Source organism: Sprattus sprattus, assembly GCF_963457725.1.
Source record: "Sprattus sprattus genome assembly, chromosome: 17".
NCBI classification, from domain to species: Eukaryota; Metazoa; Chordata; class Actinopteri; order Clupeiformes; family Clupeidae; genus Sprattus; species Sprattus sprattus.
Window position 1 is genome coordinate 15,624,140 of NC_137915.1, and position 23,666 is coordinate 15,647,805.

Sequence of the window (23,666 nt, forward strand, 5' to 3'; positions counted from 1 at the left end):
TGGGTCTGGCTGCCTGCTGCTTGGGCTCCGCTCCAGAACCCAAGGCTTTCATATTTATAGATCAGGCATCGCCTGAATGGGGGAGAATGCTCAGTGATTACTTCATGGATTACTTTAGTCTTTCTGCCATATATACACTTTCTTTTCTGACCATTTGTCCTTTTACGGCACTTGTTTATTCTCTCTCTCTCTATCTTAGTATATTGCTACGTCCTTCTCTCTCTACTGTTTCTTGTGTACAAAAAATGCACACAAAAAAACCTATATTCCCACACTTCCAGAGCACTGGCACATGAATATACACACTCATATCGTACAGCCACACTCTTTCTCTCTCTTTTCAACCACTCAGCCCTGTGCTCTTTCCCTCAATCCCCGATAATTCCCCCTCTGTAGGATTGGAAGATTGCACCAGCGAAAGAGAGCGAGAGATTACACTGTCAGATTAGTGGGCAAGAGCAGCTCCTCACTATAGCCGTACATAATCTGACCCTCTCTCAGCCTATCACTCATACATTCACACACAAACACACAATCACTCTCCCTCTTACACACCCACACACCCCCACACACACACGCACACACACACACACACACACACACACACACACACACACACACTATCAGTCTCCCTACCTACCTCCCTTCCTCACACACTCACTAACAAACACACACACATTGCTCACCCTGTCTCTTTCTCATACATTCTCTCGTGTACTCACACATAAACATAAACATAAACACAAACACAAACACACACACACACACACACACACACACACACACACACACACACGCACAGACACACACATTTACTTATCTCTTGCTGTCTATTTCTGTCCCACACACACACTCACTCATTCACATACCCCCCCCCCCCCCCCCCATCCACACACACACTCCTTCTCTCTATCACTCTTGCACACACACACTTGCACAAAATCTCTCCATCTCCCTCTTTGAACCAAAACATCTTTCGTCTCTGTTCTTTCTGCCCTCCAAAGTGATGACTCACGGCCCTCTGAGGGGTGGCCAGACCCATCTCGACCTTTGACCTCCACACCCACTGACGCCCATGCTGGCAGACGCCCCCGACACCAAGAAGACCTAGCCTGCTTGCCATCCTAGGCCTGTGCCTCTTCTCTGTGTGTTTGTGTGTGCGTGCATCTTACACATTACAAAACCATGGGCAGCCTGGGTGAAGGTGTCGGGGGAGGCGGCGTGGACCCGGTAGCGGTAGGCCAGGCGGTTCTGGAGGCCCTGTGCCCTGAGTGCGGCCAAATCCACCGAGCCTGGGAGAACCACCTGTACAACTACCGGCTGGAGGTGGACGAAGACCTGGTGTGCCACATCTGCCTGCAGCCGCTAGTGCAGCCCCTGGACACGCCGTGCGGTCACACCTTCTGCGCCCGCTGCCTGCGCAGCTTCCTGCAGGAGCGTGACTTCTGCCCGCTGGACAGGGCCCGGCTGCAGCTGCAGGGCTGCCGGCGCTCCAGCATCCTGGTGCACAAGCTGCTGGACAAGCTGTCTGTGTCGTGCCCGCTCACGCCCCTGTGCCCGCTCAGCATGCCCCGCTGCGACCTAGAGGCCCACCTCAAGCACAGGTAGGAGCCAGCGGGTGTCTGATTGGGTTGAGATATTGTGCTGCCTGTCTGGTTTTTATTTGATTTGTCATGCTTCGTTCTGGTTTGTAATGTTTTTTTGTCATTTTCTTGGCAATGTTTTGTGGTTTGTCATGGTCAGTTTTGATTTGCCATATCTTGTTGTGTTATTTGATGTTTATTTGAGATTGGTTGTGATCATTGGTTTCTTTCTTTCTTTTGTTGTGCTTCGTGATGTTATGTTGTGGTTTGTGATGTTTTCTAACTGGTGAGGTTTTGTGATTCAATGCCTTTGGCTATTTCTTGTTATTTGTGTGGTTTGAGGTGTCTGAGTATAGTTATTGTTTGGGATTTTGTTTGTTTCTATATGTGATTTGTTTATTTTGTGATAAAGTGTTGTGGTTTGTGTGCTACCTGCTGGTGCATTACATCTGAACTCAGTTTTTCGCTACAATACTCAGATAAGCTCAGTCTGCCAGATTCCTGGCCAACCAATAGGTGAGCCATGGGGGGTGGTTGATCCAATCCCTTTCAGTATAATTATTAACGACGTTTGAGATGCCCTTAACATCCAAATTAATTCCTTTGGAGGTTATCCAGACCACAGTGAAGGCTGTGAACTATGGGGCCTGGAAATGCTAGGCAAGCAGTTTGTTGTAGTTTGTAACGTTACGCTCCGAAATAGCAACTGAATAACATTTCATCTTGGGTGTGTTTGGGGCGAATCCATGCAAACCTTTGCTTACGTTTTCTCACACATCTACAACACTAATACATTCTTATTTGTGTAGAACAATATGAAACGGATCATCTGAGATATCATCATTATCATTATCTGAAGCTATATTAGTTATCAAATGTGCCATCCATTACAAATCTATTCATCCATTAGGAGATATATATCAATGCAATGGGCATGAAAGATATAAACGGTAGCTACTCAATTGTATTCAGTTCATTCACATTCAGTGTAAATTCATTGAATTCAGATTCAAATTAATTTAGATTAACTTTTATTCCAAAAAGGGTCACGTACCATGCACAAACCACAAACTGTACATACTTCACTGTGTGTGAATGAACACATTGTACTTTATGTGTATTTTAATCACATGTTGGCATCATCTCTTGTCTCATGTGGGAGTATTGAGAACATACACAGCATCAACAAAGCCTGCATGTTTTTAAGGATGAGAGCCTTCGCTCGTGGTGTTGGTCCTCATGGCATCAACCGCTTAGTGGGTCTGGGAGGACAGTGCATATATCCCCTATACACCACTGCTGTCTCGGGTGCAGGGTCCGGTCTGGTGTCACATTCCACTTAAACATGACTTAAACATGTATTCATTTGGCAGAGGCTGCTGGAGTGAGTTCCAGTTGAGGGACACAGTCAAGCTTAAGTAAGTTAGGAGATCTTTTGAAGTAAGCGCTAAGTGCTAATTCTAGTTTAATTCTAGTTCTAGTCTAGTCTGAGAAAATGCAAAGAGAGCGGATAAAGGATGTGCAATAGTGTTAAGAATGTTTGGGGTGTTGAAGGTGTTAGGAAGGTGATCTTGGGAGAGATAAGTCTTCAGGGGATTCTTGTAGATAGAGTCGGGATGTCTCGTGATACGTTATCGTGGGCTAGTTTAGTTATAAAAGTCTGTTGTTTTTTGTTCCACTTGAAATAGTCAGGATTTGTTTTTGACTTTTTATTTTTACAAATTGCATGTTCCTTTGCCAGAACAGATTGTCTCTCTTTTACCATCTATAAAATACCTTGTAAAGATAACCCCAGGTTATAGCAATCCCTATACAGAGTGTCAAAACAGTGCTCAAAGTCAGTTTCTTGAAACAACTGACAGTGAAAGCCTGTCTGTCATTTGCTATTGTGTTCTGTGGGTCTTCAACACTGAACCTCCATGAACAAGCAGTTGTAGGTAGTTTTGTAGTATACTTTTGCTTACAATTTAATCCCTAGCTATTTGCACCAGTAGGAGGGTCCACATTTGATCTATATGTGTATTCCCTGGGAGGCAAACCTTGGACTGCTGTGTTACTGGTGCCTCAGCCTCTTAGCCCCCTCAGTGGAACCCTGGGTTCTAAAGTAGCCATTGGTTTGTTTTGGGTACACTTCTAGAGTAGCCACTGGTGTTTTTGGTGCACGTGTTCACTTTCCCTCACATCCCATCAGGGGATTATTTGACCCCCTTAGTCATGTGACGGGAGATTAGTTGCCAGGCCCAGACTCCCTTCATCATGCGCCGGCCCCGCGGCAGTCCCGGTCCCAGTCCCAGTGCCAGTGCCGCTCACTACAAGTTCCTAGCTGTCCGCAGCCATGCTGGGAAACTTTAACTCCAGAAACCTCTTCAATCACTTCTTCTGTGAGACTGCCAAAGGCAACCCAGGGCTATGGTGAGTTGTGGGCCGGTCCAGGCTGGTCTTGGTGGTTGGTGGGTTAACGTTTCTTTAAGTGGGTTTGATCGAGATTTGACTAGACCTGGGTGAGTTTTGAGGTTAGTGCATGTGATCATTTGAGAGATCACAGAGTTGTTGACGGCAATCAGAAGGATAGAGGTTTTCAAGAAACAAAGTGGATTTTTGAGGAAACATCTACTTGATGTGTGATAAACAAATTTCAGTGGATGTTGTTACAGATAATGCTGTTTAGAAAGTTATACACTGCAGACTGTATGAAGAGGAAGAGATGGGCTGTTTCAGTATTCCTCCACGATTATACTTTATTCATATAATTGTCAATATCTTTACCATTACTCAAACTGACTGTATGAGAGGGGATTAGGTTAGGAAAGGTTTGGTACTGATTTGTTTGTGGGTTCCTGGGACTAGTGGCCCACTGTTGTCTGACGCTTGGGTGTTCTGTCCTCACTATCACCGTTACTGTGGTGCAACAGTGGGATAAAGGAGGGACTTGAGGGGGCTTGTGTTGTGTGTGTGTGGGGGGGGGGGGTTAATGAACAGTGATCCAACCTGCTGATATCCCCCTATCACACACACACACATAAACAGAGCGCTGCTGGTACACAGCCCTGTCCTTTAGAGTGTTGTGTCCACAACTATGCACAGCGTCCCTTAATCCCATCAAGTGTTTAATTGGTGCTATCATTCGGATTACAGGACGAATCAGGTTTTAGTCAGCTGTTGAGGTCGCTAAATGCACTCAGCTGAACTAACCACGCAGCCATTTGCTGCTTCGGTATCTATGGTTCACGGCAGCCCCCCTGTGAACACACAGCTCAGCACATTAGAGATTTGGGAGCCTCCCCTCACCAAGGGGTAAAGCGTTGCCAACTTTCAAGACTGATTTGGGGTAAGAATCTGTGAGAATCAGAAAGACTGACCAAAACAGGTGTGTTGAAGTCAATGGATTTTTTTCTCATGCTAGCGTGAGACGGGACATAGAAGCGCGTGTCTCACGTGAGAGTTGGCTACTTTGTCAAGTAGAATCGCTAAATCTAATTAGTTGATAGGAATGTAGAACAAGTTTGAAATTGTGATAGTGTCCTTGTCCAGCATTACTGGCATTCTGCTTTCTGGGGGTAATATCAAAAATAGTGCTGTGTTCAATTGGATCGTACATGTATTTTCTAAGGGTAGGTGTGTGTGTGTGTGTGTGTGTGTGTGTGTGTGTGTGTGTGTGTGTGTGTGTGTGTGTGTGTGTGTGTGTGTGTATGTGTGCACACATGCCTGGTGTGTGCATACAGGTGTCCAGGCACACAGAGCCAGAGGGCGGCGTTGGACCCTCCTAGGCTGGAGTGTGTGGAGGAGAGGGCCATGGTGACAGACCCTCCCCGTTCACCGCAAACCACGCTGAGGGACGTCTCTCCGTCGCCCCCCGGAGGCCCCACCACCTGCAGCAGTGTGCCCATGTGGACAGAGGAGTCAGGCGTAGACAACCCTGCCTTTGAGGAGAGCACGGAGGAAGACAGTAAGAAACAGCAGGGTCACATTACATGTGTGCTGTGTGTGTCTGTTTACATGTGTGTGTATGCAGGTGTGTGTCGGTTTATGTGTGTGTGTGTGTGTGTGTGTGTGTGTGTGTGTGCGTGTGCGTGTGTGTGCAGGTGTGTGTCTGTTTATATGTGTGTTTGTGTGAAGGTGTGTGTCTGTCTACATGTGTATTTGTATGCGGGTGTGTGTCTTTTTACATGTGTGTGTGTGTGTGTGTGTGTGTGTGTGTGTGTGTGTGTGTGTGTGTGTGTGTGTGTGTGTCTGTTTCTAGTGTGTTTGTGTGCTGGTGTGTGTCTGTTTACATCTGTGTGTGTGTGTGTGTGTGTGTGTGTGTCTGTGTCAAGTGTGTTTGTGTACAGGTGTGTGTGGGGATGTTTTAGGTGTGAAAAGTATTAAACTACTGTGTGAAAATATGGAGTGAGCAACCATGGTCAAATATCTCTGTATACTATCCTTTCTCAGTGTCTGTGTGTGTGTGTGTGTGTGTGTGTGTGTGTGTGTGTGTGTGTGTGTGTGTGTGTGTGTGTGTGTGTGTGTGTGTGTGTGTGTGTGTGTGTGTGTGTGTGTGTGTGTGTATAATTGTGTATGTGAAGTTGTGTCTGTGTGAGTATAGCTGACTGTAGCGCTCCCCTGTCTCTCCAGGTGTGGTGGGGTTAGAATGTGCTCCTCCGCGTGTGAAACGCCCACTCAGCAACCCCTGCATCCACCTCCTACGCACGGGAAGCTCCGCCTCTTCTGGGTGGGACTGTCCAGAGTCCCCGCCTCTCTCAGCAGAGGAAGGTATGGAACAGCACTCGGCCTCCGATTGGACAATGAGGTCCAAACATTAGGGAGCAAATATTGCCACACAACCAAGCTGTTTTTTTTTATATCAACCATATCTGTCATTACCTTAACAGGGTGTGCTTGTGAAAGACAAGGGAAACCATAGCTGCTAGGGGTAGTGAAGCAATTGCTGCAAAAATTACGTAGGAGAATAGCCATACTGCCAGGCCACCATTTTAGCAGTTAATTCTGACTTGTATGTATAGACAAGAAACTGTGTGATGTCCCCTCTCCTTGTCCTATTTGTTTGGATGTGTGTGGTGTTTTACTTGCATGAGGCATCTTATTTAAATATGGAGTAAGTAGTTGAGCTAATAATATCTCCCAGAGTTGACAGATGTTTTACACCAGATTCAACAAATCTACTCTTAGATACTTCAGATCCCTGAGGTGCTGATGTTTTTTGTCTGTGTGTGCCCTTGTGTGTGTGTAAGTGCAGTCAGCATTTTCTCTGTTTCTCTCTCTTCGTGGTCCTCTCTCCTAGGGTGTGTGAAGCTGCCCTCTCTCCCCGAGGGGGAGATAACCACCATCGACATTCACCGCTCCAACCCCTACATGGAGCTGGGGATCAGTATCGTCGGGGGCAATGAGACCCCCCTCATCAACGTGGTGATCCAGGAGGTGTATCGTGACGGGGTGATTGCTCGTGACGGAAGACTGTTGGCTGGAGACCAAATATTACAGGTATGTCCATTCCATACACAACTACAACTGAAATTAATCAGGGAAACTTGTAATTATTATAACATTCATCTTTCATGATGTGAGGCACTTACTGTGTCTATCTGTCTGTTTGTCTATCTACCTACCTACCTGTCTATCTGTCTGTCTGTCTATCTGTCTACCTTTCTACCTGTCTATCTGTCTGTCTGTCTACCTATCTAGCTGTCTATCTGTCTGTCTGTCTGTCTGTCTATCTACCTATCTAGCTGTCCATCTGTCTGTCTGTCTATCTAACTATCTACCTGTCTATCTGTCTGTCTGTCAGTCTCTCTGTCTGTCTGACTCACAGTCTGTCTCACTTTCAAAGTAAATCTCTCTGACCCTCTTCTTGTAATCCGTACTGTTCAAGGGTTTTGGGTCCAATAGAAATGTCCTTGTTTTCCATTAAAAACATATATGAAATGAGTTTGACTAAGAAAAATATGAGCAAAATGAATAGGAAATATTGACAATGTTCGGAATAATAACCTTTAAACTTTCCTTTCATCAAAGAATCCTCCATTTGCTTTTATTTCAAAGACTGTTTCTAAGTGAGCCCAACCTTTTGACCGGTAGTGTATCTGCACATCTCCCCTCCTTCAGGTGAATGACACGGACATCAGTAACGTGCCCCATAGTGTGGCTCGCACCACGCTGGGCCGGCCCTGCACCACCCTCCAGCTGACGGTGCTCCGAGAACGCCGCTGCGCCGCCCGCCCTCCCTCTCTGGCCCGAGTTGCCCCCATGCCTGCCGCCACCCCCACGCCGCCCCCTGGTGGCAGCGGCAGCAGTAGCAGCGGCGTTAGTGTTGGTGGCGGCGGTGGTGGAGGGGGCAACAGCAGCCCGGCCAGCCTGCGCATCACCCTCCACAAGCGGGACTCTGCCGAGCAGCTGGGCATCAAGCTGGTGCGGCGCACGGACGAGGCGGGTGTGTTTGTGCTGGACCTGCTGGACGGGGGGCTGGCCGCCAAGGATGGGAGACTGTGCCGAGACGACCGCGTGCTGGCCATCAACGAGCACGACCTCCGACACGGCACGCCGGAGCAGGCTGCACAGATCATACAGGTGTGTGTGTGTGTGTGTGTAACTGACACTACTCATTCAAATAGGCCACACATATCACATAGAGGTTAGGGTGTCAGGGTTGTGTGTGTGTGTGTGTGTGTGTGTGAGAGAGAATGAGTTAGAGCGAGAGAGAGAGAGAGAGCGAGAGCGAGAGAGAAAAGGCAGTCTTTGAACTGACTTTAGCACTCAGGGAAGAGGAGCAGGAGTGTCATGTCCTTCACTCTCTCTCTCCCTCTCTCTCCTTCTTTCACTCTGATGTGCTGAAAGTCACACACACTCACAGACACTCACACACACACTCTGTCCTCCCTTCAGGCCAGTGGGGAGAGAGTCCATCTACTGATTGGTCGTCCTTGCAAGCAGACCACACCCCTGCTGCCTGTCTCCAATGGCGTGAGAGATAGCTGGTGCCATGACAATACCCCGCCCCTTCCCCCCACAGCGGCCCCTAGCCCTGTGCCCAGCCTGCTAATGGTCCGGCCCAGCGCTCACAGAGTGAGTGTCTAACGGGTAGGACGTGCCCCTGTGTGTGTGTGTGCTTGTCTGTCTGTGTGTGTCTATGTATAAGTCTGTCTGTGTGTGTCTCTGTGAGTATGTCTATGTATGTGTTTGTGTGTGTATGTGTGTGTCTATGTATCTGTGTGTGAGTGTGTGTGCTTGTCTGTCTGTACGTGTCTGTGTCTGTGAGTATGTCTATGCATGTGTGTGTGTGTGTGTGTGTGTGTGTGTTTTTACGCATGTGTGTGCACATAAGGATGTGTGACAGTTTTTGTGCGTATTTTCACATTATGCAAATTATATGCACACTCCAAAATGTCTAAATGACTAATATGCAATGAAACAATGGAATTTTCGCTCTGCTCATAATGGTGGCACTGATCGGTAATTTGTACAAGTGCACAGCTTTCTGGTCAATTTCCATCTGACTCTGTAACCAGTTAGGACCGGATCAAGCCAGATCAGGACCGAATCAGGCCCGAATCAGGCCCGAATCAGGCCCGAATCTGCTTCAGAAACAGCGCTTGCTCTCTCTCTCTCTCTCTCTCTCTCTCTCTCTCTCTCTCTGTGGTTTTTAAGCCCAGGCCCTTAACAACCTTTATTGGGTTAGTGACCGGGCCTGTCTAATGCTGGTAATTATGTGCTCAGGGGCTTAGCGTATTTAAAAGTCCAGAGTGATCTAAAAACTTAGTGGCAGATTAGTGTCACTCCTGGACTGGTCTCCACACTTGGCTGATGAGGCAACATTAGCAGTCAGTCTGCAGTCAGCTTTGTCTCACGTCTGGTGTGTGTGTGTGTGTGTGTGTGTGTGTTTGTCCGATTATCTCTTCTTCATTGGGTGTTGGTTGAATTATCGCATCCTTGTGTGTATAAATATGGTTGTGAGTATATGGTGTGTGTTTGTCTGTATGTGTTTGTGTAGTTGTCTGTTTGAAATGTGCATCTTTGAGTATATGTGTGCATTGCTACATATGTGATTGTGACTATGTGGTGTGTGTGTATGCGTTGTGTAAATTTGTACGCATGCATATGTATGTTTATGTGCGTGTGTTTGTGTGTGCGTCTGATCCCCAGGACCTCTCCCAGTGTGTGACCTGTAAGGAGAAGCACATCACGGTGAAGAAGGAGCCGCACGAATCCCTGGGCATGACCGTCGCAGGGGGGCGGGGCAGCAAGAGCGGCGAGCTGCCAATCTTTGTGACGAGTGTCCAGCCCCACGGTTGCCTGGCGCGGGACGGGCACATCAAGCGAGGTGAGGATGATTTCACTGCCACGTTGGCAAGCTGGTGCGTTGGCACGCTGGCGCGTTGGCACGTTGGCGGTGTGTCCGCTGCCAGAGCGCCAGGATCTGCAGAAAAGCCGCAGTGACGTTCTCCCAGCTCCAGGGTGTCCTGTGTTTGACCTCGGCAGCTTAGATGCTGTTTAGTTCAGTCAGATGCTCCAGTTTCCCCCCACTGGTGCTCCACATCCCCCAAAGTGTTCTATATTTAAGCTGTTTATTCTCCACATGTTACGCTCCTCCTGACCTGAGCTGTTGTGTATGAGTATGTGTGTGTGTGTTTGTGTGTGCCTGTTGTGAAATGATGATAGTTTACCTACCTTAACAGTAGGATCACAAATCTCACACTTGCACTCAGGGGCTCCAGGCTTAACGCTAATGTGAGTGATATAGGTATCCACACTCCCTCCCTCCCTCCAAATGATTGTCAGGCGGTAGTGCTTGTCTTTTTGGAAGTGTTTTTAATTGGCTAATATAGATACAGTCGGACCACTGTGAAATTGTAGTAGCTGATCACAGTGCCCTAGAGAGTCCTCGAGGCTTTTTGTTTCTCAGAGCATCGATTTAAGTGATCGCCATCAGAATGTAAATCTTGCTTGTTAAGGCCTTCCAAAAAACGTATCGTGTTAAAGCCAAATCGCCATGACGACTATCTTTGTTGCCATGGCACGGTTGTGATGCACAGTTGTCTATGATGATGGCTGTGTTACTGTTTGAACCATGTGCATGTGACTGATACTGGATGTCATGCCTCTGACCCAGCCTCTCAAGTGCTCTGTGCTGCCATAAGATGCACAAACTTCCCAGCACAGCTTGTACCCCAAAGGTGTTCCATATTTAACTGTGTTTATAATCTTCTTTCTGTTCAGTTTGTTCACTCTCTCTTTTTCCCTCTCCTTCCTTCTCTTGCTCTTTCTTTCCCTCTTTCTCTCTCTATCCTCCTTTTTTTCTTCCCCATCCTGTCCCCTTTTTCGGCTCCCACTTCCCTCTGTTGTCCTGTCTCTATCTCTCTACCTCTCTTTGTGATCCATCTCTCTCTCTCTCTCTCTCTCTCTCTCTCTCTCTGTCTCTTCATCTCTCTCTCTTTCTCTCTAACTCTTTCTCCTTGACCTGAATTCACACTGTGTCCTGGTGGCACTTACTGCTGCCCAGCTCTGGATGGCCTGACTGTTTGAGGTTTCTGTGCCTGTGTGTGTAATCCCTGTGTGTGTGATGTGTGTGTGTGTGTGTTTGTGTGTGTTTTCCAGGTGACATTCTCCTGAGTATTAATGGGCAGGACCTGACGTACCTGAGCCACAGCGAGGCGGTGGGCACTCTGAAGGCAAGCGCCACTTCCTCCTCCGTCCAGCTGAGGGTGCTAGAGGTGGACATGACGGAGGAGCCGTGCGGTGATGAGGACTTCCTGCCTCCACATGACAACAATGAGTATGATGCCAGCTGGTCACCCTCATGGGTCATGTGGCTCGGACTGCCCAGGTGACGTCATGCTCTGTGTGTGTGCATGCGTGCGCGTGCATGTGTGTGTGTGTTTGTTTGTTTATGAGTGTGTGTGTGTGTGTTACTTAACTCGGTCACGTGAATTGGCCTCCTCAGGTGAATTGGACAGAGTCCCTGTGTTGCGTGAGTGTGTGTGAGAGAGAGTGTGTGTGTTGGGGAGGGAGGGGATGTTGCCTTGTGGTTTGGCCTCCCCAGGTGAGTTGTATGGGCTATGTTCATGTTTTATTTTTGGACTGTCCCCCCTCAGTGCGTGTGTGTGTGTGTGTGTGTGTGTGTGTGTGCATGTGTGTATATGTGTGTGTATGTTAAGGCTTATCCTCCCCAGGTGCACTGGGCAATCTAAAATGGGAACATATTTTATTTTAAGACTTTGGTATTGTGTGGATGTGTGTGTGTGTGTGTGTTGCCCTTTCAGCCGTGGCGGTAAGCCTCCCCAGGTGAATTGTACAGTGTAGCTTGTTCTATTTTATATTTTTGGAATGTGTCACATCAGTGTTTTATATGTGTGTGTGATCCTGACAGTTATTTTGCAGCTATAGTCTTGGGACTCTCAAATGGGTCCACACATTTTATTTTTGGAGAGTGCCTCACTGTGGGTTTGTCAGTGTGTCTGAATGTGTGTGTGTGTGTGTGTTTTTGTATCAGTTCTTATGCAGTTCTAACACATCTTTAAGCAGGTACACACACACACACACACACACACACACACACACACACTTCTGATGTGAACCTGGCCCTATTGAGTAAAGAGACACATTTATTTTAGGACAGTGTTCTGCAAGTGTGTGTGTGTATGTGTCTCTCTCTCTGATGTGTGTCTGTTTGTGTGTATGTGTGAGTATCAGAGAGAAGGAGTTTGTGTGTGTGAAGGAGAAAGTGTGTGTGTGCGTGTGTATGTGCAAGTGTGTGATCGTGCGAGTGTGTGATCGTGAGAGTGTGTGAATGTCTGTGCGTGTTCCTGACTTGAGAGAACCCATGCCAGGGGATTATGCCTGTGAGAGTTGTTCAGCAGCATGATGTAAACATCACCAGCTGTGGATTACCAGCAAAGGGACATGTGGCGACGTCGGCCTCCCTCCCCAATTCAGCCGCATCCCCTGGCCGGGCACAGAGACGGCATTCTTAACCTCACTACCCTCCCATTGTTCCCTCATTCTTTGTCCCTTCTTCTTATGGCTGTCTTGGCGCTGTTGCCTACCAGGCTGTGTCCAAGAATGGCTAACTAGCCATTGGGTTCCTATATCTTTTACCTGCAGAGCAAGGTGCTAATCACAGCAGGTCCATTGGTTGGATACCCAGGGAGCACTCAATACTGCACAGCACTGCTGCTTTGGAGAAAAAGCTTGGGGTAGCACGTTATTTGGATAGTCTGCCTACAGAGACATAACAGGTGGTTTGTTGAAGTTCAGTCTTTCTACTTGTTTACTGAACATCACCTTAACCCAACCCAACCCCTAACCCAAACCCTATGTTTCTAGTTAACACAGTTTCAACAGATAGTTTGTTTATACTATCTGTAGATAGTCCAAATAAAGTGTGACCAAAGCTTGTGTTAAATGTAAGTGTAAAGGAAGCTAAAGCTTTCTTACTCCCTTTCATTCACTTTAAAGAGCATGGCAAAGGTACCTGTGCGGAGCTCCAATTGCTCTCGGTAGGGGGGCTAGATTGGTTCCATGGAGTCATTTTCACCAGTCAGCAGTTACTCTGACTCAGCGCTGCCCTGATGCAGATCCGCACCAGGAGCTACCCACATGTGACTGTAGCTTTGCAGAACCTCCTGCAGAAACACCTACATTAGAGGCTTCATTTGCAGAGATTTCGTGTGTAAAACACCAATGTACTGGAAGTTGTTTTGGGTAAACACAGTAGTCAGATATCTTCTTATTTATGTATGTCTCTGTGTGTCCCTCTCAGCTTCCTGTACAGTAGCCATGAGATTGTCCTGCGTCGCAACCATCCAGGAAGCTGGGGGTTCAGCATCGTCGGGGGCTATGAGGAAAACCATAACAACCAAGCGTTTTTCATCAAGACCATTGTCCTAGGAACACCCGCATACTACGACGGCCGCCTCAAGTGAGTGAGCCCATTTGGGCCCTGGCGGGTTCTGGTCATGGAGTAAATGTGGCCCGCTGGAGTGAAGTATACACATTCCCGTCATCTTTTCGTATTAAATATTTGGTTCCGAGCCATTTTTAAAGATTGTAACCATAAGCAGCACTCTTTATATAAACCATAACCATTATTATAGGTTTAATACAACATGTTTGAGAATCACTGTACAAAATAAACTTGTTTGTTATTCTCAGTGGTATTGGTCATAGCATTAGTGGCTGCATGAACATAATCAGTAATGTTATAATGGCCGGTGTGTGTGTGTGTGTCCTGTGTTTTACCCGTAGGTGTGGAGATATGATTATAGCTGTGAACGGCCTGTCGACAGCGGGCATGAGTCACTCTGCGCTGGTGCCCATGCTGAAGGAACAGCGGAGCCGTGTGGCACTGACCGTGGTGTCCTGGCCCGGCAGCCTGGCATAGCTCTCTCTCCTGGCCAAGCCTCAGACTGCACCCAGACATTTGTGTTTTTAGAAACATCAGAAAACAGACAAACAAACCAACAAAAAAAAACCGCTCCCCAGTGTTTTTCTACTCTCCACCACGGAGCCACTGTGTTGCAAACTAAGACATGCGAGTCTCGGAGCCTGATTTTTTTCCACCACTCAATGCTGAAGAAAAGACAAAGAAATTATTAAAAACAAACGAACAAACATACCAGGCCTTAGTAAACCTGCCACGCCCATGAGGCCACACCCCCAGGAACGCAGCCTTAAGGTCTCTCCATCACCGTGATCAGCGGTCTCATGTAGAGCTGGGGGGTTTTATATTTGTATGTGTGTAAGTATGTGTGTGGGTGTGTGTGCGCGTGTATGTTAAGCTATTTGTTTAAATAAATCGTTCCCATAGTGGATATAGGTGAGTGATATCCGTTATTTCTGCATGTATTCATAGACGCATGCATCCATGTCAGACTATCAGTGTGTGTGTGTCCCCTTGTGCATGCACATGTGCCTACTTATAAGCGGGTTTAATCAGACCCAATTACACCCCACATTCCCGTAGAGACTCCCTTCATTAGAACCAGTCTTTGTTCAAATGAACTTCCTCATCATGACTGAAGATTACTACCTCCTCTCGAGACCTCAGCACAAAGAACTATAATCTAGCCGTTTAATGAGTGGGTCGCACTATTTTAATCGCACTCCATTCTTAACGGGGGCCAAGACGACGTGGATTAGGTTTTACGCGGTAGGATTAAGACACTCCCATAGCTTGGACAGTGAAATATACACCCCACTTTAGACAGGTTGGGCCAACTTAGGCCTTCACAATTTACCCCTCCAGAAATGTGACACACACACACAAAATGGATGACAGACCAGGAGGCTGCTGCAGTTAATAGATTTATTTGTTAAAGTGAGATGAACAGAAAGCTGAAACTAAACGGTAGATGGACGTCGGGCTTCCGTATACCGAGGGGCCTCCCTTAACTCTTGGGCTTGACCTTGGTCCGGTCTGTGGGTTTGGTCTTCCCCAACTTCAGGTTCTGGAGACTGGCAGTGACTTAAGCAGCAGCTGGGGGAGCAGCTGAGGGAGCAGCTGCACTGCCAGCCTTATTTGATTTAGGAGTGTTATTTTTCTGTGGACAGGAGAAAGAGATCATACAATATTCTTTAATAAGACCATTTCAATTTTTAGCTTTAATATAGAAATTAGATATGCAACACATTATGACTGGTTCCCATTTATGTACACCTTTGCCAAGTGACACACACAAATTCTACAGCTCACCTTTATTTTCTTCTTCATGGGGTCGTGGGCCACTCCATGGCGTTTCAGACTTTCCTGTGTGAATGAAAATGTGTTGAGACGGACTAAAGAAAAAATCACAGGTGAGGTAAACGCTGCTCTTTTTAGTTATCCCTCCTGGAAACCGAGCACAGCTTTCACATCCAGACAGCGGTTCTACTGCCATATTGAAAGTCCATCTGTGCAGCACCCCAGGTGGAGATGAACCATCTGTGGTACATGCAACAAATAACAGAAACAGGGAGGACAGTGGTGTGCAAAAAGACTGAAATAAAAATAGATACAAAAATAAAACTAATTTAGTAAATAAAGTCTGTGTAAATAATATTATACATGCACACAAACTATACAAGATAAAGTATCCCAAAGGAAAGCAAGGAAATAAAATGTTCCAACCTTCATAGCAAACACCTTATTGCAGCCTGCATGGGGGCATTTGAATGGTCTTTTGCCCTCATGGATGGAAAGAACATGGCTCTTCAGATTGAACTGGGTGGTGCAGCTCTTCGGACATCCCTGCACATTGCAACGGAACACTCGGGTCTCCCCCAGGTGAACCCTATGTCGGTGCTTCAGCAGGAACCAGGCCTCAGGAAGACCTTCTTACAGTCATCACAGTGCAGGGCCGCTATGGTAGGTTACAAAAGACAGAGCTTAACTGGTCATGTGTTCCAAAGACAAGCCTTCAAGTTTAAATGTGATACTTTATGTGATGGTAACATTGGCAGATTTAATGTATTATGAATGCATTTATTACATCCGGACCATTGCCTTCCCACCCAAGTCATGCTTCCTTTGAAGACACAACCACTCTCAGCACAAGGGTAACCTGCAGGAGAGCCAAAAGAGCCACAGTGACACAGTTGGAACACCTCAAGTCAATGCACAATTAAAGCAATATTAGAGTACTCAATCTTACCATCATGGACCTTGCCATGTTTCTGCAGTGGCTAAGAACCTGCAAACTTCTTGTTGCATCCTTGGAAATTGCTGATTAAGTCACCTTTACAACGAGGTACAACTTGTAAGGATCGTGCATTCGTGGAATGAGCAACACAGTTAACCGTGTGGGTAGCTGCCCAAAGAAATGTGCCAAAATCCCCTGCAATATTCTTCTGTTGGTATTAACTATTGTTTTGAGTTGGATTTGATGATTCTCCCACAGTATTAAAGAAAAAACAACACATATTGGCCATTTTGACACTTTATTCATTTTACACTGTCAGGGACCTCAGTACCTTGTGGAAGATCCATACGCAGCCACAACAGCTTGGCACCTCCTCCTCAAGCTGGTCATCAGCCTGGTCACACACTGCTGTGGGATGGCATCCCATTCCTGAACCATAATTTGTCACAAGTCAGCCAACATGGTTGCGATGGTCACTCTGGCACGCCCAAGCTGATCCCACAAGTATTCAATTGGGTTATGGTCTGGACTCACGGCAGGCCATTCCATCCTCTCCACTCCCAAATTCTGGAGAAACTCTTGTGCTGATCCTGCCTCTGTGGGGGCGAGTGTTGTCATACTGGAGGAAGGAGTTAGGTCCCAGATTCTGGAGATATGGGATTGCCACTGGCTCCAGAATCTCATTCCGATATCTCACTGAATTCCAACAGAAGAATATTGCAGTGGATTTAGGCAAAAAAAAAATTGGGCCGCAACCCACACGGATAGCTGTGTTGCTCATTCCATGAATGCACAATCCTTACAAGTTGTACCTCGTTGTAAAGGTGACTAATCATGCTTTCCAACGATATACAATACCAATTGGTATTATTCAAGGGGAGGAATAATAAACCGTAAAAAAAACGTTTCCGAACTTTTTTTGAGGAGTTTACTATAAAACAGACGGGAGCAGAAAGCTCTGCTTGATACTCACTCAAAAGTAAAGATCTTTGTGTGCTCACACGTATGGGTCTTTAGCTGGTTCCGCTTACGGAATTCTTTGCCACATCCTGCAACATGACACTGGAAGAAAAATAGCTTTGAAGGATTTTTAGGTAATATCAATTTTCCCATATAGGCCATACTGGCTGATGAGAATGAAGGACTTTTTTGTACAAACAACATATTGGTTTTCCTTTTGATGTTGGCCACGAGAAACATGTTTTTTCATGCTGCCATTGGAGGCAAAAGTTTGAGAACATCCTTCCACTGAACATCTAGGGTTGAGGAGAGGATCAGAGTTAGAGTAGCACAACATGCAAGATAAAAATGAGTGGAGGAAATCTCCAGGACTGAACCTAGGTTTACCGTTAAGGCTTCTCTCCACTATGGGTCAGGTGATGCCTTGTCAGTTGGTAACGAGACTAAAATCTCTTGTTGCAGCTTGCACATGCAAATGGCCTCTGTGTAGAACAATTGACAATCAGATCAAAGTCCTTACTTTAGAAAGTAGGATAAATGCTCACCTTAAAGCTTACGAGACACACTAATCTCAAAATGGTGGCAAAGTACTAGTAAATAGTTTAGTTACTTGGGAATTTTCATCTCTGCACTTTTCAAAAAGCATAATACATACCAATTGGAGTCAAGGCATCTTCAAACTATACTTTTAGAAGATTGGTGATAATGACCTCCAAATGACAGTATTTCTTAAGTTTTCCTTTGTAAAAATGACTGTAAGTTTAAGAGCAGCAAACTGTTTAGGCTATAAAATGGTACTCACCAGTCCAGTGTGTTTGCATAGATGGGCCTCCAACTTCCAAAACTTGAAAGATGATTTGCAATTAAAAAAGAGCAAACAAAGTTTTTGTCTATATTCTGGAATCTTTTGCCCATGTTCTGATTTATTCAAGGCTGTTTAGATGATTTGCTAGACAACAACGAGTTTGGTGTTTGTAGTCTCACAAATATCCGCAGGACGTTTTTTGACCCACAGGCATGAAGTGAATTTTTCAATTGTATCCGGAGTGGAAGATACTACTTTCGGGCAGTGGGCACCAACGGGGAGACCATGTGTCAAGTTATAAAATTATGTTAATGTAACACATTATGTGATTATAACAGTAGCGTATCATGAAATATCGCCAACATATTTACGACGTCTCAAAAATGTCAGTCTATGATGTAGTTATTTTCGCTATGGTTCTAAACTAATTTCAATTATGACTTGGCAGGTTCCCATCATATCTGGCGAGACGTGACGTTGTAGGATCTTTCATAATTAAAGTGAGAAATAATTTATTGGCTGGGGATTTGTTTTGTGATGGCTTTAATTAAATGATGTTTTATGATAGAATTTTAATCATAATAGTATTATGTAAATGGTAAATAGTCATAGTAGATCAGATATATGCCCCAGTCTGTCAGTGTTTATAGTTGGGTTAAAACATCATACGGAAAGATAATATATTTTTCAATCCAGATATAGCTCTGTCATTATTGTTCTACGAATGCATTCTGTTAAGATCATACTGTATATGTATGACAGCAGATCTATTTCTGGGCATTCTCTCTGCGATTGTGTATTTGATGTCAGACTACTGAAGGTATGGGTCATGGAGTGAGCTTGCACCTTCATACCATACATTGGCAGAACAATGTTTTGCCTTGTCACTGGCGACAGAGTGCTGACTGTGGTCATGGGTCATTTTTACGATGGTTATGACTGAGATGAAGGTCCTTGGATTTGTCTTGACAATGATTGATGACAGTATTAAGTTGTCATCAGAGCAGCGTCCAGTAGGAGTCTGTATGGAGCATTTCTGCGTGTGTCTCTGTGTGTGTGTGTCTGTGTGTGTGTGAGGCCGGGAGACTATCCGTCTCCATTTATCGTATGTCCACGTGGAATTTACTGCCCTAATCAGAGCTTATCAAGCACACAAGTATGGTACGCTGATAGCCTGTGATTTACTGCTCACCAGAAAACACTGCGCTTGTTTCCATATCCTGTCCCAAGGTGATCTGACTGAATCCACACACACTAACATTGCTCAATATACAAACATGCCTTCTGGTCTTTACCATGATTAGTTACTAATCAGGTAAAAAGCCCCACATCCTTCAGGAAACAACACTTACTCCCATGTGTTAAGCACACAGAAGATTAAATATGACACAGGAGGACATTACAGTGTATGACTAATAATAGTGAGTAGATACCTGCTGTCCTTAGACCCCTATTCAGAGTCTTGTTGCTGTCTGCCTGTCCTCAAAGCACTCTTTCTTTTGTCCCAGGCTCTGGGGTGCCAAAAGGGAAGAAGGATTTGGGATGATACTCAGGGTCTAGGACTAAACAGGGGCCCAGCAGCATGCCAATTATGAAAGAATGTCAATATTTGAACTCAACATCCAATTAAATACACCTCTCCTGCAGCAATGTTGTTGATTGGTCGGAATAAGGTCCCGGCCACTTTGTCTGTTTCTCACTTACAGAGCCAGGAGTGTGTACGAACACTGGAGATGTTATTGTTTTATTCACACACACTGAACAGGCAACTATAGGGAGGGCAATTCACTGAATTTGACAAAAAGCAGAATCACAGATTTCACATTTAAAAAGGGTCTGAGGGGTATATGATGAGCTTTCGTCAGATGGCCTACGGATTGCCAGCCTCACCCATGCCCTTGTAGTCAGCCATTCACCTACTGGACTATCAGTCTCGCAGTCCTCCTCATCCGGTCTCTCACTGTCCCGGCCCTTCCTCTGCGAAGGGCCGGATCAATACGGCTGTCTCTGTATCTGTATCGGCCAGGGTCTGTGCTGATAACGACCAACAAGACAAGAAGGCAAACAAGGGCAATCTCGCGGTGATACCAAATGCGCTCCGTTTGTGGTGGGAGCTCAGGGCCTGATCCTCACAACCGACTCCATCTCTGTCCTCCTGGCCTCTTCTCACCTTTCCCCCTTATCAGGTCACGGAGAGAGTGAGAGAGTCTGGCCCAAGGCACGGAGGATTAGGAAGAGTGTGTGTGGGGTGGTCTGAGACCATATTGTCCTGTGTTTAACCTGACCCCCTCAGTGTTGGGGGTTGTGTGTGTGTGTGTGTGCGTGTGTGAGGGGAATGTTAATGTGTAACAAGAGCAGGTCGATATGTCCACTGCGCGAGCTGACGGCCTCAATCTGTGCGTGTCACCCCGGTATGATTGAGCGGCTCGCGCCGCTGCATGGCTTCTTATCCGCCAGAGCCATCCTCCATCCCTCTGTTTGCTCTTCCTTTATTCAATCAGTAACTCAGATGAGTCAGTTCTTCACAGCTTCCCAGGCACCAGACGAGGGCCCAGTCTTTGGTTTGAGTACACACACGCACACAATGGTGCTCGCCTCACTCACTCTCTCACACACACACAATGGTGCTTGCCTCACACACTCACTCACACACACAATCTCCGTCTCTCACACACACACATAGACTATAGCACTAACCTTCCCCATACACACACACACAATCACAACATCCACTTTGGGCCCAGGGGATAAATGTCACCTTTTGATTGGCAGCAAAGGAGAGTACAGAACATCCCTGCTAAATGTGATCATTTGATTAGCGTAGGTGTTGACCCACAGCAGATGACACTCTCTGAGACACTGGGCCGGCTTGAACAGATGGAAGCGCCTCTGAAGGCAGCCCACACTGGGACACATCTGGCTCCGACTCGGTTCTCGGTTCCTGGCTCCGAACGGTTATTCCGGGGTGGGGATCGCACCCAAACCCCCCCAGCTCTTTACACATCCCTGTGGTGACCCCCACCCACACACCACCCTGGCCTGGATTTAATATTAGCCCTTCTCTGCCGTATCCATGGCGATCGATAAACAGGGCTGCTCGGTGTCACCTGCTGATTGATTGCATTGATTTCTGACCTTTGTGACGCCTAATCACATTTATCCGGGCTGTTAAACTCTCCAAACAGGAGGACGCTGGCAGAATGTACCGCTGCTCTCTGCTCCCAGGGGACAAAGTGTATGGGCCTTTTTCATTTTGGGTGATGGACTCCAGCAATCTGGTAACCCCGAAAGCTCATTCTCCCCCTCTGACCTACAGAGTTTATCACTGCATTCTCACCTTTGAATTCCCAAGCTCACAGCACCAGCAAAGTCCATAGTTGGGTTTTGAAAATGGTGACAGTAGGATATCTTTGCGTGTCAATGGCCTGGATAATCAACTGATTAAGATGGTCTGAGAAACCAAATGTTAAAGTTATGTTTTTGTTGTTTATTTAACTAAATCGAACAACTAACAAAATCACTAATGATTATTATTTCAAAAATAAACAAGCCCTCACCACTTTCGGTTTACTTAGACGTATTCTTGTACTCAGCTCATTAAACTGATCCTCTCAGACTAACAGCTGCTGTTGATCCTACCTCAGCAAACGGACCCTAATAGGAGCAAATATTGGTTAAAGTACTGAGGTGGGACGAGAGAGCATATTTGTCAGATATCCACTCAGCCATTCACTCCTTCGCTCTGACTTGACTAAACACCACTCGTCAAGATAGGACGGGAAGGTCCCTAGAATAAACTGCACTCGTACATTTCAGTCCATTCAGTGAGGGTGGCATGCCAATCATTATCCGAGATAACTCAAAATATATCGCGACTGTGTTTGCACAACTGTCCTTTTATTTCATCTGAACAGAAAGTGAGTCAACTCATTCCTTACAAGACAAGCCCACGGATGATAGGTTCTATTGTACACAGCTGAGACCATAATAGTTTTATAGGCCTAAGGTTACACTTAAATACACAGAGAAAAGTATATATTTTGTATACATCTTTCCTTCTTTATTCGTCCCAGTCATCGTATATGGCTTAGATTAGAATACACCAGCGCTAGTTGAGAAACGTCAGAGGGCAGGGCTGGAGGTAATGGCAGTAAAGGCTACGACTGCCCCCTGCTGTTGAAACTAGTGTGTTGCCGTACCACCAATAAGACAGTAGCACTTCTCAGACTTTTCAATACCAAGATTCATGACGTAGATGCAAATAGATTCATTCAAAGAACCAAAAATGTAGTCTACATGTAATATTCTATCGATTACTTTAGCCCCTTGGTTATAGTAAAAATAAACCGGAACTACCCAATGCAATTGGGCATGTCAAGTCTTCTACAAGCTAAACATAGAACAAAATAAGGAAAGTTGTGTTTGGTACATTATTTCTTTGTTGTTACAATGCTTCTTGGCAATACATCGTATACCGTTGGAAAGCCTGTTTTCTTCCCTTTCAAATGGTGCCACATTTGTTAGGAGCATGCGTTGGTGGGATGAGCATCAGAGCTGAGTATGTGGGTTGGGGGACGGCTTAGTGTTCCGAAAGCCCATTATTGCGAAAAGTCCCCCTTGGCATACTTTAGAACTAGTTTAAGTTGCACAAAACACACACCACATTTTATTTGCGCAGGGGAGACGCTCACCTGGCTATCACGCATATTCATTTTCCTTTTATTTGTTAATTTAGCCTACTCTGGTTTTGTGGAAATTACGGGCAGATTGTCGTAGGACATTACAAGCACTGACAAGGCATGCATGCGTTGGTCATCATACAAGTATTTTTTATCATCGCAATGCAAATGCCATATGTGTATACAAATATTGTGAATTAAAGTCCATACTTGTGAAATGAATGCATTTATATGTTTATGCTTGTGTCGTCAACTCATTGGGATGTGCATGTGGGCTATAGTGGTTCACGTCGCTGTGCTCACAATTTCGGAACAGCGGGCTTTCGGAACATTGCCATGGAACCCTGGGTTGCGCCCATGAAAAGTGTGGCAGAATATACTGAAACTTTGTAGATTATTTCTTTGTTGTAACAATGCTTCTTGGAAATACATCTTATACCGTTGGAAAGCCCGTTTACTCCTTCACATGGTGCCACATTTGAAAGGAACATGCATTGGTGGGATGAGCTGCAGAGCGGACTTTGTGGGTTGCGCCCATGAAGTTTGCCAGAATAAGCCGTTTGGCAAATGTTTCATCGGCGCAACCCACAAACTCCGCTCTACAGCTCATCCCACAAATGAATGTCCCTTGCACATGTGCAGTCCAGGGTATACCCACTTATTTTTCAGTCAGCATTGCGTACACCCACTTCTCTAGGGACCACTACAACACTGCACATGTGGCATCATCTGAAAGGGGAGTAGACAGGCTTTTTTGCCAAGAAGCAATGTAACAAAGAGATAATCTACCAAACACAAATTTTCTTACTTTTTGTACGTACGTTTTATTTGGCATTTTTCATGGGCGCAACCCACATACTCAGCTGTGCTGCTCATCCCACAAATGCATGTTCCATACAAACGTGGGACCATTTAAAAGGGATCTATAACAGGATTTCCAACGGTATGAGATGTATTGCCCAGAAGCATCGTTATCGTTACAACAAAGAAATAATCTACCAAACACAAATTTCCTTTTTGTGCTATGTTTAGT

At 45.8% G+C, this 23,666-nt stretch overlaps 2 protein-coding genes across 2 annotated transcripts; one reads left to right on the plus strand and one right to left on the minus strand.

The window, feature by feature from the left end:
* Positions 1–1,185: 1,185 nt before the first annotated feature.
* Positions 1,186–13,953, plus strand: lnx2a (ligand of numb-protein X 2a; the record flags this gene model as incomplete). Its single annotated transcript, XM_080855561.1, has 10 exons — positions 1,186–1,604; positions 5,306–5,529; positions 6,195–6,332; positions 6,862–7,061; positions 7,683–8,144; positions 8,460–8,639; positions 9,717–9,894; positions 11,169–11,397; positions 13,333–13,491; positions 13,818–13,953. The coding sequence occupies 10 exons, from the start codon at positions 1,186–1,188 to the stop codon at positions 13,951–13,953; spliced, it is 2,325 nt and encodes a 774-aa protein (XP_080711687.1).
* A 1,006-nt stretch (positions 13,954–14,959) lies between these two features.
* On the minus strand, positions 14,960–18,064 carry gtf3ab (general transcription factor IIIA, b; the record flags this gene model as incomplete). The annotated part of the gene is given in 15 exon segments (XM_080855464.1): positions 14,960–15,037; positions 15,041–15,112; positions 15,265–15,318; positions 15,679–15,875; positions 15,878–15,910; positions 16,040–16,111; positions 16,202–16,232; positions 16,236–16,272; positions 17,163–17,251; positions 17,349–17,445; positions 17,537–17,538; positions 17,542–17,592; positions 17,596–17,631; positions 17,952–18,022; positions 18,025–18,064. Coding segments are annotated over 15 exon segments (960 nt in total).
* Positions 18,065–23,666: the final 5,602 nt, after the last annotated feature.